Source organism: Pseudorca crassidens, chromosome 3, assembly GCF_039906515.1.
Source record: "Pseudorca crassidens isolate mPseCra1 chromosome 3, mPseCra1.hap1, whole genome shotgun sequence".
NCBI lineage: Eukaryota > Metazoa > Chordata > Mammalia > Artiodactyla > Delphinidae > Pseudorca > Pseudorca crassidens.
In genome coordinates this window covers 119,605,387-119,619,564 of record NC_090298.1, presented here as the reverse complement: position 1 = coordinate 119,619,564, position 14,178 = coordinate 119,605,387, and the positions used below count along the sequence as shown (strand labels likewise).

General features: G+C 43.0%; 1 protein-coding gene across 6 annotated transcripts in view; it reads right to left on the bottom strand.

The window, feature by feature from the left end:
* ARHGAP26 (Rho GTPase activating protein 26) overlaps positions 1-14,178 on the bottom strand; it is a 472,331-nt gene that overhangs the window by 195,866 nt on the left and 262,287 nt on the right. For all 6 annotated transcript variants that reach the window (XR_010942153.1, XM_067732119.1, XM_067732122.1 and 3 more), the window contains one exon: positions 1,920-1,985. Coding sequence is in view for 5 of the 6 variants with exons in the window: in XM_067732119.1 (XP_067588220.1) it covers positions 1,920-1,985 (66 nt within the window). In the remaining variant the exon portion in view is untranslated. The remainder of the gene's footprint in view (positions 1-1,919; positions 1,986-14,178) is intronic.

Sequence of the window (14,178 nt, the reverse complement as noted above, 5' to 3'; positions counted from 1 at the left end):
GTTTGCATTTATCACACAGATTCTGTGAAGGATTTTAAATGATTAGGTGGCCCTCTTGGTTTTGGCGGCTGAGAACTGAGAGACTAAGCGGTCAGCCCACCTCCGGCATGTACGTGAACTTCATCGTAAAGGGGAGGGGACTTCTGTTTTGAACTCATTTTTAGCTCCATTTTTATGCCTTTACCTTTGTTAAGCCTGTACCTCTGATTTCTCATTCTTTTCTTTTAAAACGATGAGCAAAAATCAACTGGCTGTTGAAAAATTACCTTAGTAATACACACTTAAAAAAATGTAGAAACTGCAGTTACGGAAAATAGACAAATCCATGGAAGATAGTGAAAACCAGCAGAGACACCCACTGACAACCTGTGCAGGTATGATCTCTCCCCTCCCCACTATCCCCAGAACCCGTTCAGAGTGGGCAGGCTGGTTCGTAACTTGCATTTTTCACTTGATATGTAATAATGAAAATCTTGGATTTCAATAAATGTATTTCCACTGCATTTTTAGTGATTCAGTGTTTCACTGCATGCATGGAGCACACTGTTGATGTAACCAATTTTTGAGACATCTGGCCAGTTTCTGATTTTTTTACCTTAACACCATAGTATAAACATCTTTGTGGCTCAAGTTGGCCCATGACCTTATTTCCTCAAGATCAGTTCCCAGAAATCTCGCCTACTACTTTACATTCTCTGCCTATATTTTACATATCTTTGCAAGCTACCTTAACTCTTCATTGAAGGAAGGTATAGCAGAAATAAGGAAACATCTATAAGAATGTTAGCACACATTAAAATAATTACCTAGGAAAGAATACTTTTTGACTAGATACCTAGGAATAGAACTTATAAGGGTATTTTTTTTTCTTCCCCTCTACTCAGTGCTTCATAGCCTTTACAAACATGCTTATACTTCTGAACTGGCATATTTCTGTTTTAAAAGACAGAACTTCCTCAAACAAATAAAAAGGGCTGGAGGGTTGAGAGGCTGTAGAATAAGTAAGATTCCCATCTTTGACAATGGTTCAAATCAAATCCAGTGGAAAGACAGTGATCAGCTTTTCTCTGCGTACAACAGACAGTGCATGCAAAGCTCGAAACTGCCGGAACTGAGGAATCCCCTCTGCGAAGATCTTTGCGGAGGGGATGGAGATCACGGGGATGAACCAGCTTCCCTGACCTCAAAGCGCTGTTCCTACGGACCCAGGAAAGGTCAGTGTTTGACAGGCAGGGCCTGACCACAGCACCACGGCAGGAAAACAGGGGCCTGACCCCTTCTCCCTACCCAGATAGTGCCCAGGGCAGGGTTCCTAACCTGGGGTCTACAGACCCCCAGTGGTCCACTAGAGAATTCAGGGTGTCTATCAACTTCCATAGGAAAACAACCACACCTTTATTTCCACTAATCTATAACTGAAATTAAACATTTCCTTCCACTGCAATATAAGCAACAAATCACAGCATTAGCAGTACCTGCAACTTGGTCAGAAACCACAGATATTTTCCGAACACGTTACCGTTGTTACAGATACCCTGAACTATCACTATTTCTGAATTATGCTAGTTATCAGACCCACCACTGTAACTGAAAGTGTTAGCAAAGAAACACATATATTATTATATCACAACCATGGTTTTAGTATTTTAACTGAATTTCAGTAACTGGATTCCTTATAATCCTATGTATTTGATAAGCATGCATTTAAAACAATCTTCTGATCAGCCGAAGAGGCTGACAACTAAGTCAGTTGAGAGCCTCTGCACTACAGAGCAACAGGCCTTGTGGAAACACACCGCCAATGGCATTTGGAGAGTTAATGAGTCACTTGAAATTGGGAAACAGCAGGTAGCAGGTCTGCCACCTCACCAGATGTGTAACCTTCACTGAGAATAATGCCATCTGTTTAACTACTTTACCTCTGGTTTCCACAGCGTGGATGCATTTCCTGATGATGCTGAAGCCAATGCTGTCCAACTGTGCAGCTGAAAGAGGAAGAAAGGGGCAGTCAAGTTGCTAGCCGTGCACACCAACCCCGGAACAGTGCTTGACCAACCCAGAATGACTCAGTCCCATGGTGTGGCCATGTAGCCTTTTCATTTTTTCCACTGAAAGTACAGGAATGATTCAAAATGTAAAACTGCTGGCATTCATGAGGAGCTTACCATATGCCAGGTACAGTGCTAAGTACCATTTTGCACATACTATCTCATTTAATCTTCATGGTAACTCTCTGCAAGGTTATCCTCTATTTACAGCTGACGCAACTGCAGCACAGTGATGAGCACTTTACTGAAGGAATAACTAAGCAAACTTTAACTTGTTTTGTTATTATCAGGAGCTGTAGGACTAACTGCTTGTTGGTCTCCTTCAAAAAGCATAAAGTAAATGCTCGATAAATGTCAGGTAAGTGCTCCACAGAGCTCACCTTGTTTAATTCTAGCAAGTCCTCTAGGTTGAGTCCCAAATTACACATGAAGAAACTGAGATTTGGCAAAGCTAAATATCTTGACCAAAGTTGCAGAGTTAATATGTGGGAGACTTGTTCCAGAGCCTGTACAACCTTAACTGCCTTAAAAGTGACTGAAAAATAAAATAAAAGTAAACATTAAAATAAAAAGTGACTCTGAGTTAAAGAGAGGAATAAAATTCTGCTCAGATGACTAGAAAAAAGGAAAAGTGACCAGGAGGAAAATCAAAATAGCCAAGGACAAAGAAGTTATCTAAGGAAAAAGCAATAAGGCAGAAGAGCCATCCTCTGTGTGGTAAATCAGCAGGCGGTGACAGGTTCTCCATCTGCTCCAAAACCCCCTAATGTCACTCAGAAAATAAATGGCAAATAGCAGCAACTTTTTCCACAGCATAGAACCAACTGCCCACTTGGCAACAGGGCTGGAAACCCACCAAAATTCATCCCCATGCTTTGGTTACCCAATGATTAGACGTGGGTGGTAATCTTCAAGAATGGGTTCATCTTTGACCTCCTTAGGACATCAGGACAAGACATTCTACAAACCAGCGTTCCAAGTGGAAAAGGGAATGGCAGAAAGGAGGAAGGTGAGTATTTATAAACATTTGTCATCATCCCAGGGCAAGAAATAAACTTGTAAGATATGAGAACTGAGCTGAACTTGAACTCAGCTTGGATCTAACCCAAATGGAATCTCTCCAATTCTTAATATATACGGGTGAATGTAGGTCCAATGAAGAAAATAATCCTTTAAAAAAATCACTGAAAATTCCCCAAATCAAATTAAAAAGGAATTCTAATTTCCCCAAACTTCTCTTCCCAAAGCGAATCAGCTCTTGCTCTTACATGTGTACTTATCACTTGGTGGTACTTATTAATAAATATACTTGGCCTCTAGGATGGTAAGTAAAGTACCAAAGTACCAGACAGGGAGGAAAACAATGTTCTTCTTCCTGGAGACCACCTGCTATACAAACCATTGTTCTTATACCCTTAAAGCTATAAGGAGCCTACTAACTCAATCCCTTGCTTCTTCTAGTATGAACCAAGTGTTTACTCTGCAAATCGGTTGTATCAAGCTTTCTGACTCAGATCGAGATCACTCTTCCAAATGAAATTCAACTCATACCACAGACTTTTCCCAAATTTTATAACAAACTATAATACACAGCCTAAAAATCTGTTGGAATCTAGGCAAGATTTTTTTTAAATAACGACCTTATTGAGATATAATTCACATATTGTAAGGGTCACTCATTTAAAGCTTACAATTCATTAATTTCTAGTATATTTACAAATATATAGATCACCACTCTCTACATAACATTTTCATCATTCCCCCATGAAAAACCTCATACATGTTAGCAGTAACTCCCTATTTCCCCCACTCCCTCAGCTCCTAGAAACCACAAATCTACCTTCTGTCTCTATAGACTCGCCTACTCTGGACATTTCATATAAATGCAACCATATGATACACTGTCTTTTGTATCTAGTTTCTTTCACTTAGTATAATGTTTTCCAGATTCCTCTATGTTGTAGCATTAATACACTTCATTCCTTTTTATGACTAAATAATATTCCATTGTCTGGATATACCCCATTCCATTTACCCATTCATCAGCTGTTGGTTTCTGCTTTTTGCCTATTATGAATAATGCTACTAGAAACACCCACATACAAATCTTTGTGTGGACGTATATTTTCATTTCTCTTCAGTATGTACCCAGGAGTGGAAGTGCTAGGTTATATGGTAACTCTATACTTAACTTTTTGAGGAAATGCCAAACCACCTTCTAAAGCACTGGACCATTTTACATTCCCACCAGCAACATATGAAGGTTCTCCACATCCTTGCCAACATCTGTTATTGTCTTTTTTATTACTGCCGTTCTGGTGCGTGTGAAATGGTACCTCATTGTGGTTTTGACTTGCATTTCCCTAATGACTAATGATGTTGGGCACCTTTTCATGTGTAGGGGAGAATTTTCATTCCTTTATACAACAGTCAGAACAGAGCCTACTGGCAAGTATTTGTTAGAGGGAAAATTACTTTCTATACTAAAGGAGGTTTCCCAAATGTCCATAATGTGATTCAATAGTCAGTTGAAGCCTTTTGGTTCTTCTTTTGAGATGTGCTTAAGAGGATCCTTGCATAGGAATGATAGTCAAAGAAGTTTGGGAGATTAAGAACTGCAGTTGTGGACAGTGCTCTGGGGAGCTGCTGAGACAGATTCCAAATTTGGAAATTTTAAGAGTAGGTTTGTGAACATGGTCTTGTTCTAGGCATTGATGAACTTCTGTTCTGGACAAAGAGTATTTTGCTTCCTTACCCTGAACATGGGTAAAAGTTTTGAAAAACTGGAAATAACCTGGCAGCTGACAGTGATGACCCCAGTGGCCAGAAGATATGTGCTCATAAAGCCACCAGCCCAACTAGCAGAAGAAATACGGACAAAGCTAGATATAACCCTGTAGAGACAAATCAGTCCTTGACCTTTCCTCATGGAACTGTGGGAAGCTGGATTCTTTTCTAGGTAAGTAACTGCTAATGGAAGAGAACACAATGGAACCTCCCAAGTATATCCAGAAAAAAACTAAATTCCACTAACCTACATTAACTACAATTATTTATTTTGGAAAATGGCAAAGCAACTCCCCACGCTCCCCCCACAAATCTCTGAATAAATGTTCCTTCTTTGGTTTTCCCAACATTAGAAGTTCTCCATTTTGTTTTATACCAGCAAACCCCTTTTCTTGAAATAAATCTTACACAGATGCTACACATAAAGGCCTTCCACATTACACATGTAACAGTATTTATTAGTATATATTAGTTGTCTAAGTCCAAATACATATAACAAATTCACATACTGCAAAGTCAAATGCTAAGAGCGCAAGGTAACTCTCTATTAGCCTCTGATGTGTTCAAGTTGCGTACTGATAATTATTGCAGTTTTATAAACAAAACTGTGTTAAGAAATGGAATTCATATCAAACAACAGTTCCCAATAAGGAACTCATGAAATACAGTTTACCTATCATTATTCCAAATCTCTGAACTGGAACTGGTATAAATTATTACACTGCCCCCTGCACTAGCACTTCCCTGTATCTCTCTGTCTCTGGTACCCCTCCACCACACACGCACACAGGCACACGCACACGCCCACGCACGTACACAGGTTTGACTGCTACTCTCATCAACCTGAGTTTCCTGCTGATGTTATGATTAGGTTACTAATGATGAACAACTGTTTTCTCATTTATCATGTACCGAGTACCCCTGATGTGATAGGGACTACAGTGCATCCATACCCAGATCATTAGTCCTGATCTCTGTCCAGCAGGTACATAATCTAAGTTAATTGAGATCTCCTACTTGGAAAATCCAGTTTCCACTAAAAGGTTTAGAACACCACCACCACCAAGCAGAGTTTGCTAATGACAGAAAAAGTCTGAGCAGCCCGCCAGATGGAAGCGGCTGTCCTTAATCCCTTCAAGCAGGTGATTCAGCTCTTTTACTGAGCCCAGGCTCAGAAAAGGTCAGGGATTTATTTGCAATTGCTGTATCCTTATAATCTCCAGAAATAATCTCTCATCAAATATCTACTTGCATTATTCCCTTAATTTGACTGCTGATGAATTGTTGCAGGGCCGGTGGCTCCCAGGCCTGACACCCACCGTCTGGCAGTTAAGGCTTGGACCAGCTTACCTTCCTGACTCACCCTCGAGTTCACCTCTGCCCAGGTTTACGCACAGGGCAGGCCAAACAGTTGTCGTATAATGAATGTTCACAGAGCTCGCACCAAACACCCAGGCTGACCCACCAAGTTAGAAAAGGGTCATCCTCTTAAGTGTCATGTCAACTTTTGAAGCATTATTTGTCTGCTTTTAGAGAAAGGAAAGGGCCAGGGTCACACAAACCTATTTTCTCAAAGCTCTCTGGAGAACAGGAGGACATGAGACAGGTGGTTTGACTCTCAGCCAACCTGGAGAATATTCGGGCTGAAGTGGGAGGAGGATGCCTGGCCGACCTTTGGGGCTTATGTTTATCATGCCCAGGGTACGCACTCAGACAGGAAGGAGGCAGGTTAAATTCAGGAACTGACTGTCTTACTGCAATGGGCTTAAAACAACAACATACTGTAAGGTTCAGTCAAATTGTTTAAAAGAAGGAAGCTGGTGGGCCAGGTACACACAGGATTTTACCATAACCTTCAATGCCCTGTTCTGTAGCTTCTAGTACCTCACACTACCTCATCTGACACTGCCTGGCCTTAAAAACAAAACAAAACAAACAAAAAAACCCCAAAGAGGTATATGGGTGATGGTAGAGGGTGAGAACTCCAATGAAATCGTGAGCCTCACCCTCAGCACTCCCCTTCTTTCTCACCCCCCACATCCAAATGATCACCTCAGTTTTACCTCCTACTGAGTCTCAATTGTATCTAGTTCTCTCTGCCTTCACCACACCCACCCTGGTCCTGGACCAGGTCCTGGTTATCTGCTACCAGGATGGTTGCAAGGCCCTCCTAACTGGTCTCTTCACACCTCCTCTGGCTCCCTCCAAGCTGCCCTCCACCCCGCAGCACCCATGACCTTGACAAAACCAGACCACATCACCTCTCTGCTTAAACACTCAGTGACACCCCACTGCTCTTGGGACGATAACCCCAGCCCTTAACATGGCCCACACAGCCCTGCATGGTCTGGCCCCAGCCTCATCTCAGTCCCTCCCCTATGTCTCAGCATCCCAACCACACTGGCTTCCTCTCCGAGTATCCAACTGACCACGCTTTCTCCTCGGCCTTTGCACAAGCTGTGGATTTCACCTGGGAGCCCCTTGGCCCAAATAACTCAGAATTCTCAGGTCTCCCCCATCAAGTATCATCTCCTCAAAAAAGCCTCTCTGAGCCCTCCACCTGGATTAATGCCTCCATCATGCACTTGGATATAATGCCATCAACCTCTCTTTCAGAGTATGCAGCACAATTACAGGTTTACCTTTATTAGTATAATGCTGGGAATTCCCTGGCAGTCCAGTGGTTAGAACTCTGCGCTCTCACTGCCAAGTGCCCAGGTTCAATCCCTGGTTGGGGAACTAAGATCCCACAAGCTGCGTGGCATGGCATGAATGAATGAATGAATGAATGAATGAATGAATGAATGAATGAATGGTATGATCCTGCAAAAAATGTCTGTCTACCAAACCAGATATGCATTCATAAAGGCAATGGTCCATGTATAACTTTACTTATTTATTTTATTCACTACTATATCTCTGTCTTTCACTGCCCCTATAGTGCTAGAAATGAAGTGGAAGCCTGTAACTTTTCATTTGGTGTAATTTTTCATTTTGGATGCAAGGATAGGTAAATTGGTGACTGAATGGCAGGAAGAGTTGCTGAGGGGCAGCGTCTTAGAGTCAAAATTACCTTTCAAACTTCAACTGATGTACACCCTATGAAAGTAGATGAGTTAAGTAAGCTTCTGGTCCTCAGCTAGTCCATCTTTTGTGAGGATACAGAGGTTAAATAAAGAAATGAATGGCTTAATCTAACCGCTTCCTTCCTTCCTGTATCAGTACAAAGAGGTATTACCACCAAGCAGTACAGCCCCAAGAATCAGTCCTAGAGAAGGGAAAAACGAAAGCTGTGCAAGCCAAGACATGGAATAGAAGAGATAAAACCAAGTTTAGGTTTCCTGGACACTCTGAGAAATCTTTTGCTTGCCCACTGAGGCATCACTAGCACTGTGCTGCATGTGGTATGAAACTAGGCTGGCTACTTCTTTTCACGTCACACTAACTGAGCCATCTGAACAGTCAGACAGGCCTGAGCATGGAGAAAGCTCTAGAAGACAAGAGCATTCCCCCCTAGAATTTGGTGCTACCCACTCTTCAGGTCCAGGAACGCCTCTGCTAAAAATTACTGACCTGCTGTCGCCTATCTCCAAATCCTCAGTATTCACAACACCCAGAAACTAGGCAACAAGTGGCCAAATCACCAATTCTGAATAGAAGAGACCTTTCCATATCACAGGTTGACTGATGGACATGTAGTCTGAAAAAATGATGCTTTGGGATATGCCCAAAGTTACCCCATATGTGCATCCCAGAAATTCTAACAGACCTCAGACCTCTCCTCAAAAGGAGAGGAGCTGACCTACATGAATTAGATGGAATTACCACTTTGCTAAAGCTGGTATTTGACAAGTTTTTCCTAGTCTGAAAAACTTCCCTAGGAAATTTATTCAACTTTCCTTTGATCAAAAAACCACCTTTCAAGGGTTTTTTATGGGAGAAATGGAATTTGCTAGAAAGAAAAACAAGAGAACTGAGACGTAAAGGAAGTCACTGCTGTGCTTTTAATGTGGATGGATACAGGAGGTTGTCTGGAGTTGCTGAGGGCGGCCCACCATTTTATGGACAGTTCCCGGGGCATGCTCTCACCACAGAAATTTACTCAATTTCCCTACGTGATTTGCTCTTTAAAGCTCGGCCTGCCTCGCTCATTCTGAATTTAATCCATTTCAGCATCATTAAAAGCCATGAAGAAAAACACCCACATTGAATTCTCCCATCTGGAGAAGAGATTTCCAATTGGCTCACACACTCAGAGGGGCTCACACCCTTTCTCCTCAGCATGTGAAGCCCCAGAGTTGCCAGGGCTCCCTGGCTGTGGCCCCTGGAAAACCATCTTCATGAAGCTTCCAGTGGACCCAGGAAAGGTGTGAGTTCTCTACTTTGGCAGTTACCCAGAGCCAGTTTTTAATCCCAGATCAGCTCCCCAATCCTGTGTCCCATCCCATTCCACTGCCAACTGCCCTATACTCTGCTCCCCAGCGAGGTACTCAGGGAATACGAATGAACTTTAATATTAACTGAAGTCACACAGACAGAAGTCGTATGTACTGGAAAAAGAACAATGAGCTCTAAAGCCAGACAGACCTGGCTTAGAATCCGGCCTCTGCCACCTCTGGCTGGATATGATCTTAGGCGAGAAGCTTCACCTTCCTTACCTGTGTGGTTGGGATAACTCGCAAAGGTCAAATGAAATGCACAGCAACTGAGACTTACTTGATATTCAAAAATGGTCATTAACAGTACTACAATATTAGGATGTAGTAACTACAGCACATCATAATATGTGAATCAAACTTTCCAGTTGATGAAAAACTCTTCATACCCAAGTTCATGTTAACCTTACAATAATCCCATGGGGTACCTATTATTACTATTCTTACTAATAACTTCTTGCTGTGTTTCCACACAAATTAAGTATGATGAAGGACAATACATTAGCGTTTATGGAATAAGTTAATAAATTATAGCTTACTTGATTTTTCCAGTATATCTGTTAAGTTTTTATGATGAGAAAAGCCAGGCTCATGATGTTAAAGTGGTACCAACAATGATGATGGCAGTAGTAACACCTACTGAGCACACAGCATTGCTCTGGGCGAAGCACTTAATTGTATCATATCATCATCATCACCATCCCTATTTTGTACCAGGAAACCTTGGCTCAAACAAGGCTAAGGAACTTCTACGTGATTACGGCGTTAGTGAGTGGTGGAACCAGGATTCTAACTTGGGCTGACTCCAGGGCTCATCCTCTTCTACTCCCTGCTCTTCCACTGAAGTTCACATAATTAGTCAGAAAAGGACTGGGGCTGGGGTCACATTTTCTGGATTCTGCCCTTTCTACTCCAGTAGCAGTTCCCAAATCTAGCAGACCACAGACTCAGGGGCATGCTTGTTGCAATGCAGATTCTGGGTGCCCTCCCAGAGGCTATGCTTCAGTAGGTGTGAGAATCACACGAGATAACACTGTACTGCACACCAACCAATTAAAACTATTATCAGTAAAGACAGATACAAACGCTTACTGACTATTAATTAATGGGTAATATCTATTCCACAGTCCCCATCTGATAATAAGGATTCACCAGTGCTATGTACCTCAAAATGTAATGTTGGCTTGTGCCATTGGGGTATATGAAATGATTCTAAGTAGTTCACAAATAAATATTTGCGATAGTTATACACTTATTTTAATAAGCATTATAAATCTATTGGTTTATCACACAAAGCATGATATGTTTTTAAATAAATGTAGTCTAAAAAGAGTGAATTGATTTTAAAAAATAGTAAGTAAATAATATTACAGGTGGCATATGTATATGTGAAAAAAATAACGAAGGTGACAAACAACACATTTGGGAACTACTGTCCTAACTTGTACCACACACCACCTTCAACTTAGCTGAAAGGACAAGACGGGAGGGTACCACATTCTACCAGCAAGCTGTCCTATTTCAATAGTCATCCTTGATTCCTTGCTGTCTTTCACACCCCATATCCAATCTGTTAGCCAGTCCCATCAGTAATAACTTACACCTAGAATCCAACTACTTCTCACCATGTCCATTGCTAATACCTTGGTCCAAGCCACCATCATCTTCTGCCTGGACTGCTCCAATGGCCTCTCAACTGTTTCTCCTTCTGCCCCCTACAGTTTATTCTCTGCCGGCAGGCAGAATCATCTTTTAAAAATATACATTGGCTCATGTCACTCGCCTGATCACAACTCTCCAGGGACTTCTCATGACACTTACACCACAATCCTATCTCCTGACCACAGCCTCACATAGTCCAGCCTACCCGACCACTCTTCCTCTGGCCTCTGCCTTTCTAGTCACAAGGGTCCTTCCTGATACTCCTTGAACACTGCTAGTTCATCCCCTCCGCCGCGGGGGCCTTTGTACGTGCTGGTTCCTCTGCCAGCTCCTGACAGGCCACCCTCCCTCTGTTTGTTCAGGTTTCTCCTCAAATGTCACCTCTTGGGGGAGGCCTCCTCTGCTCCTGGTATCTAAAATAGCCACCTTTCAGGGGAGGGATGGACTGGGAGTTTGGGATGAGTAGATACAAACTATTACATATGGAATGAATGAACAACAAGGTCCTATTGTGTAGCACAGGGAACGATGCTCAATATCCTGGGATAAACCATAATGGAAAAGATTAAAAAAAGAATGTGTGTGTATGTGTGTATGTGTGTGTGTATATATATATATATATATATATATATATATATATATAAAACTGAGCCACTCTGCTGTACAGCAGAAATTAACACAACATTGTAAATCAAGTATACTTCAATTAAAAATAAATTTAAAATAAAATAAAATAGCCACCCTTCCCTTGTTACTCTCTATTCCTTTGCTCTTACTTCATGGCCCTTCTCTCCGCCTGGAAGCCTCCCTCTGTTTGCTTGCTTACTGTTTGCTGTCTGCTTCTCTCAACAAGGCAGATAAAGTCCCTGCCTGACAGCTTTACTGTAGCTTCAATACACATTTCCTGAATGAAGCAACAAATACAACCCACATTTTCACCAGCAGAGACACCAGAAATCAATAGGTAAAGAAGTCCTCACACTCTAGGAACATCAGTGGGGAGCCGCTGGCTGAACACTGGTACCTTCTAGAGTTCAGGGGCTCTGCAGGGGGAAGCACAAGACCAACAGGACTGACAGGGATCTCATTCATCCCCCGGCCTCTATGCATGAATGCCACCAATCAGAATTTTCTTCCCTAGCTAACCACCTACACAGGAACCTATCTTCTTTTTCATGGTTTCTGGGGACACACATAAAGAAAAAATAAGCTGAGAGGGACTGAGACTAAAGCAAGTAAAATAGGGAGCAGGAGGAGAGATGAAATCCCTGCCTGGCCTGGAATAAACCTGCCAGCTCTCAGCCTGAGTCAACGGAGGCTCGAAGACAGCTGTAAATTGTTCCAGTTCTCAGCCAGACACAGGCAGCCAAAGTGGCTGCGTCCGGGCTCTTGCACAGTACAGGCTGAGGCCTGCAGATCAGCTTGGAGGGGTGGGGTAGGGAGGACTGTTTCCTTGTGGGCTTTTACATCTGCAATCTCCTAGTCCCCCTTAAAATTCCTAATCAGGATAGCAGCGAAGGAGCACAGCTTCACACAAGCCTGGGTAATGCGAACCATCTTAATCAGGACCATTTGTCGCCTACCTGGGACTCTGGACATCTGAGAATGAATTACAGTCCAGTGGCCTCAATTCCTTTCCGCCTTGAGGCCTGGGTGGCTGTGCACTGATTTCTCAACCAATAGAGATCACCGCCAGCTTTCCAAAGGTGGAAGTGTTTCAAGTGGAAAACCAATTGCCTCTGTCCAGCTAGATCCCTTTCCGGCCTCTACCTAACCGTCCTCCCATCTTATCTGCCCTAGGAACAGTTTAGCTATTTTTTGATCACAACAAACTCTGAGGCAATAAAAGGCAGGGAAAGAGATCCATTCAGAATCTGAGGCCTAAGAACTGCACCTGGAGTCACCATGAAGTTGTATGACATGGGCATACATCACCTCTCTGACCCTTTTCCTCATCTCGAAGATCAGGCATGGTAGAAATCAAATAAAGCAATGTCTGTGAAGGCACTCTGAGGAACTCTCAAAGAAACTGTCCAGTGTCGGGCTTTCATAAAAATAGCCTCTGGTTTCGGATAACGATGATGTTATTGATAATAACAGCAGAGGGCAACATTTAATGACTGCTTAGAATACCAGGCACCAGTGATTTAAGAATTTCCATTCTAATCCCATTGGATCCTCTCAACAAACCAATGATGTAGGCGGTAAAAGTATCCTCATTTTACAGATAAAGAAACCGAGGCCTGGAGAAATTAATTTCCCAAGGCCACACACTCAGCAGGCCACGAGGCTGGGATTCCAACGCATGCGTGTAATAATACTCTAGAGCCAAGGTTCCCAACCATTACTCACTGTTCCCCCACGCCCCTCCGCTGTGGGCAACAGTACTTGATAGCCTCCACTAAATCCTACATGTTGAATGGGAGTTGCACACTCTGAACACTGATTAGGGTCAGAAGGAATGATCTTGAGTAACCACAAGTTTGCACTTAGGATGAAGCCTCAGTTTTCTCATCTGAAAATGGGGTCAATACTACCATCTGTCTCATAGGGTTCTTACAAAGATCAAATAATATAATGTAGGTCAGACACTGAGCACATTGCCCCCTACAGAGTATGTGCTAACGATAATGTTTACCATTAATGATATCATTAATCAAGAGCCTGCGCTTGGTGGCAGTGGGGAAAATCTTTCAGTCTCTGTCTCAACAGCCCTTACACTGGGCTTTAAGAGTTAAAGATGCCACCAGGGACCTGCTCACTGTTGCTTGGCTAAAGCCCAAACTGGGATGCCAAGGGGCAGCTGGCACCTGCCAGGCGGCAGCCTGCTGTCTGTCCAGAGCCCACACCACTGAGCGGAAGGGGATGTTAGGCCACAGCAAGGTCACACACTGGCTGCATCTGTCAGCCTAAAGTTGGCTGAGGAGAGGATGGATTTGTGAAGTGTCCTCTAGGACAAGCAGAAAGGCTCTGGACTGTCCAGGTAAGTCTGAGGAGCACCACAGCCAGCCATGTCCTTGGGGGATGGGGTGTCACCCAACAAAACGGCCGGGAACCCAAAGAATAGTATCTCTGAGACAACAACCCGTTCCTTCTCCTTCCTCTCTTGCTAGACCCCAGCACACTCAAGCTGGGGTGTTGCCACGCCACAAGGGCCACAGCAACCAGCTGTGCCGTGCACACAACTCATAAGGAAAAGCAGGGTGCAGGGGGTCAGCACTTGGGGAGATTGAATGAGGCCATCT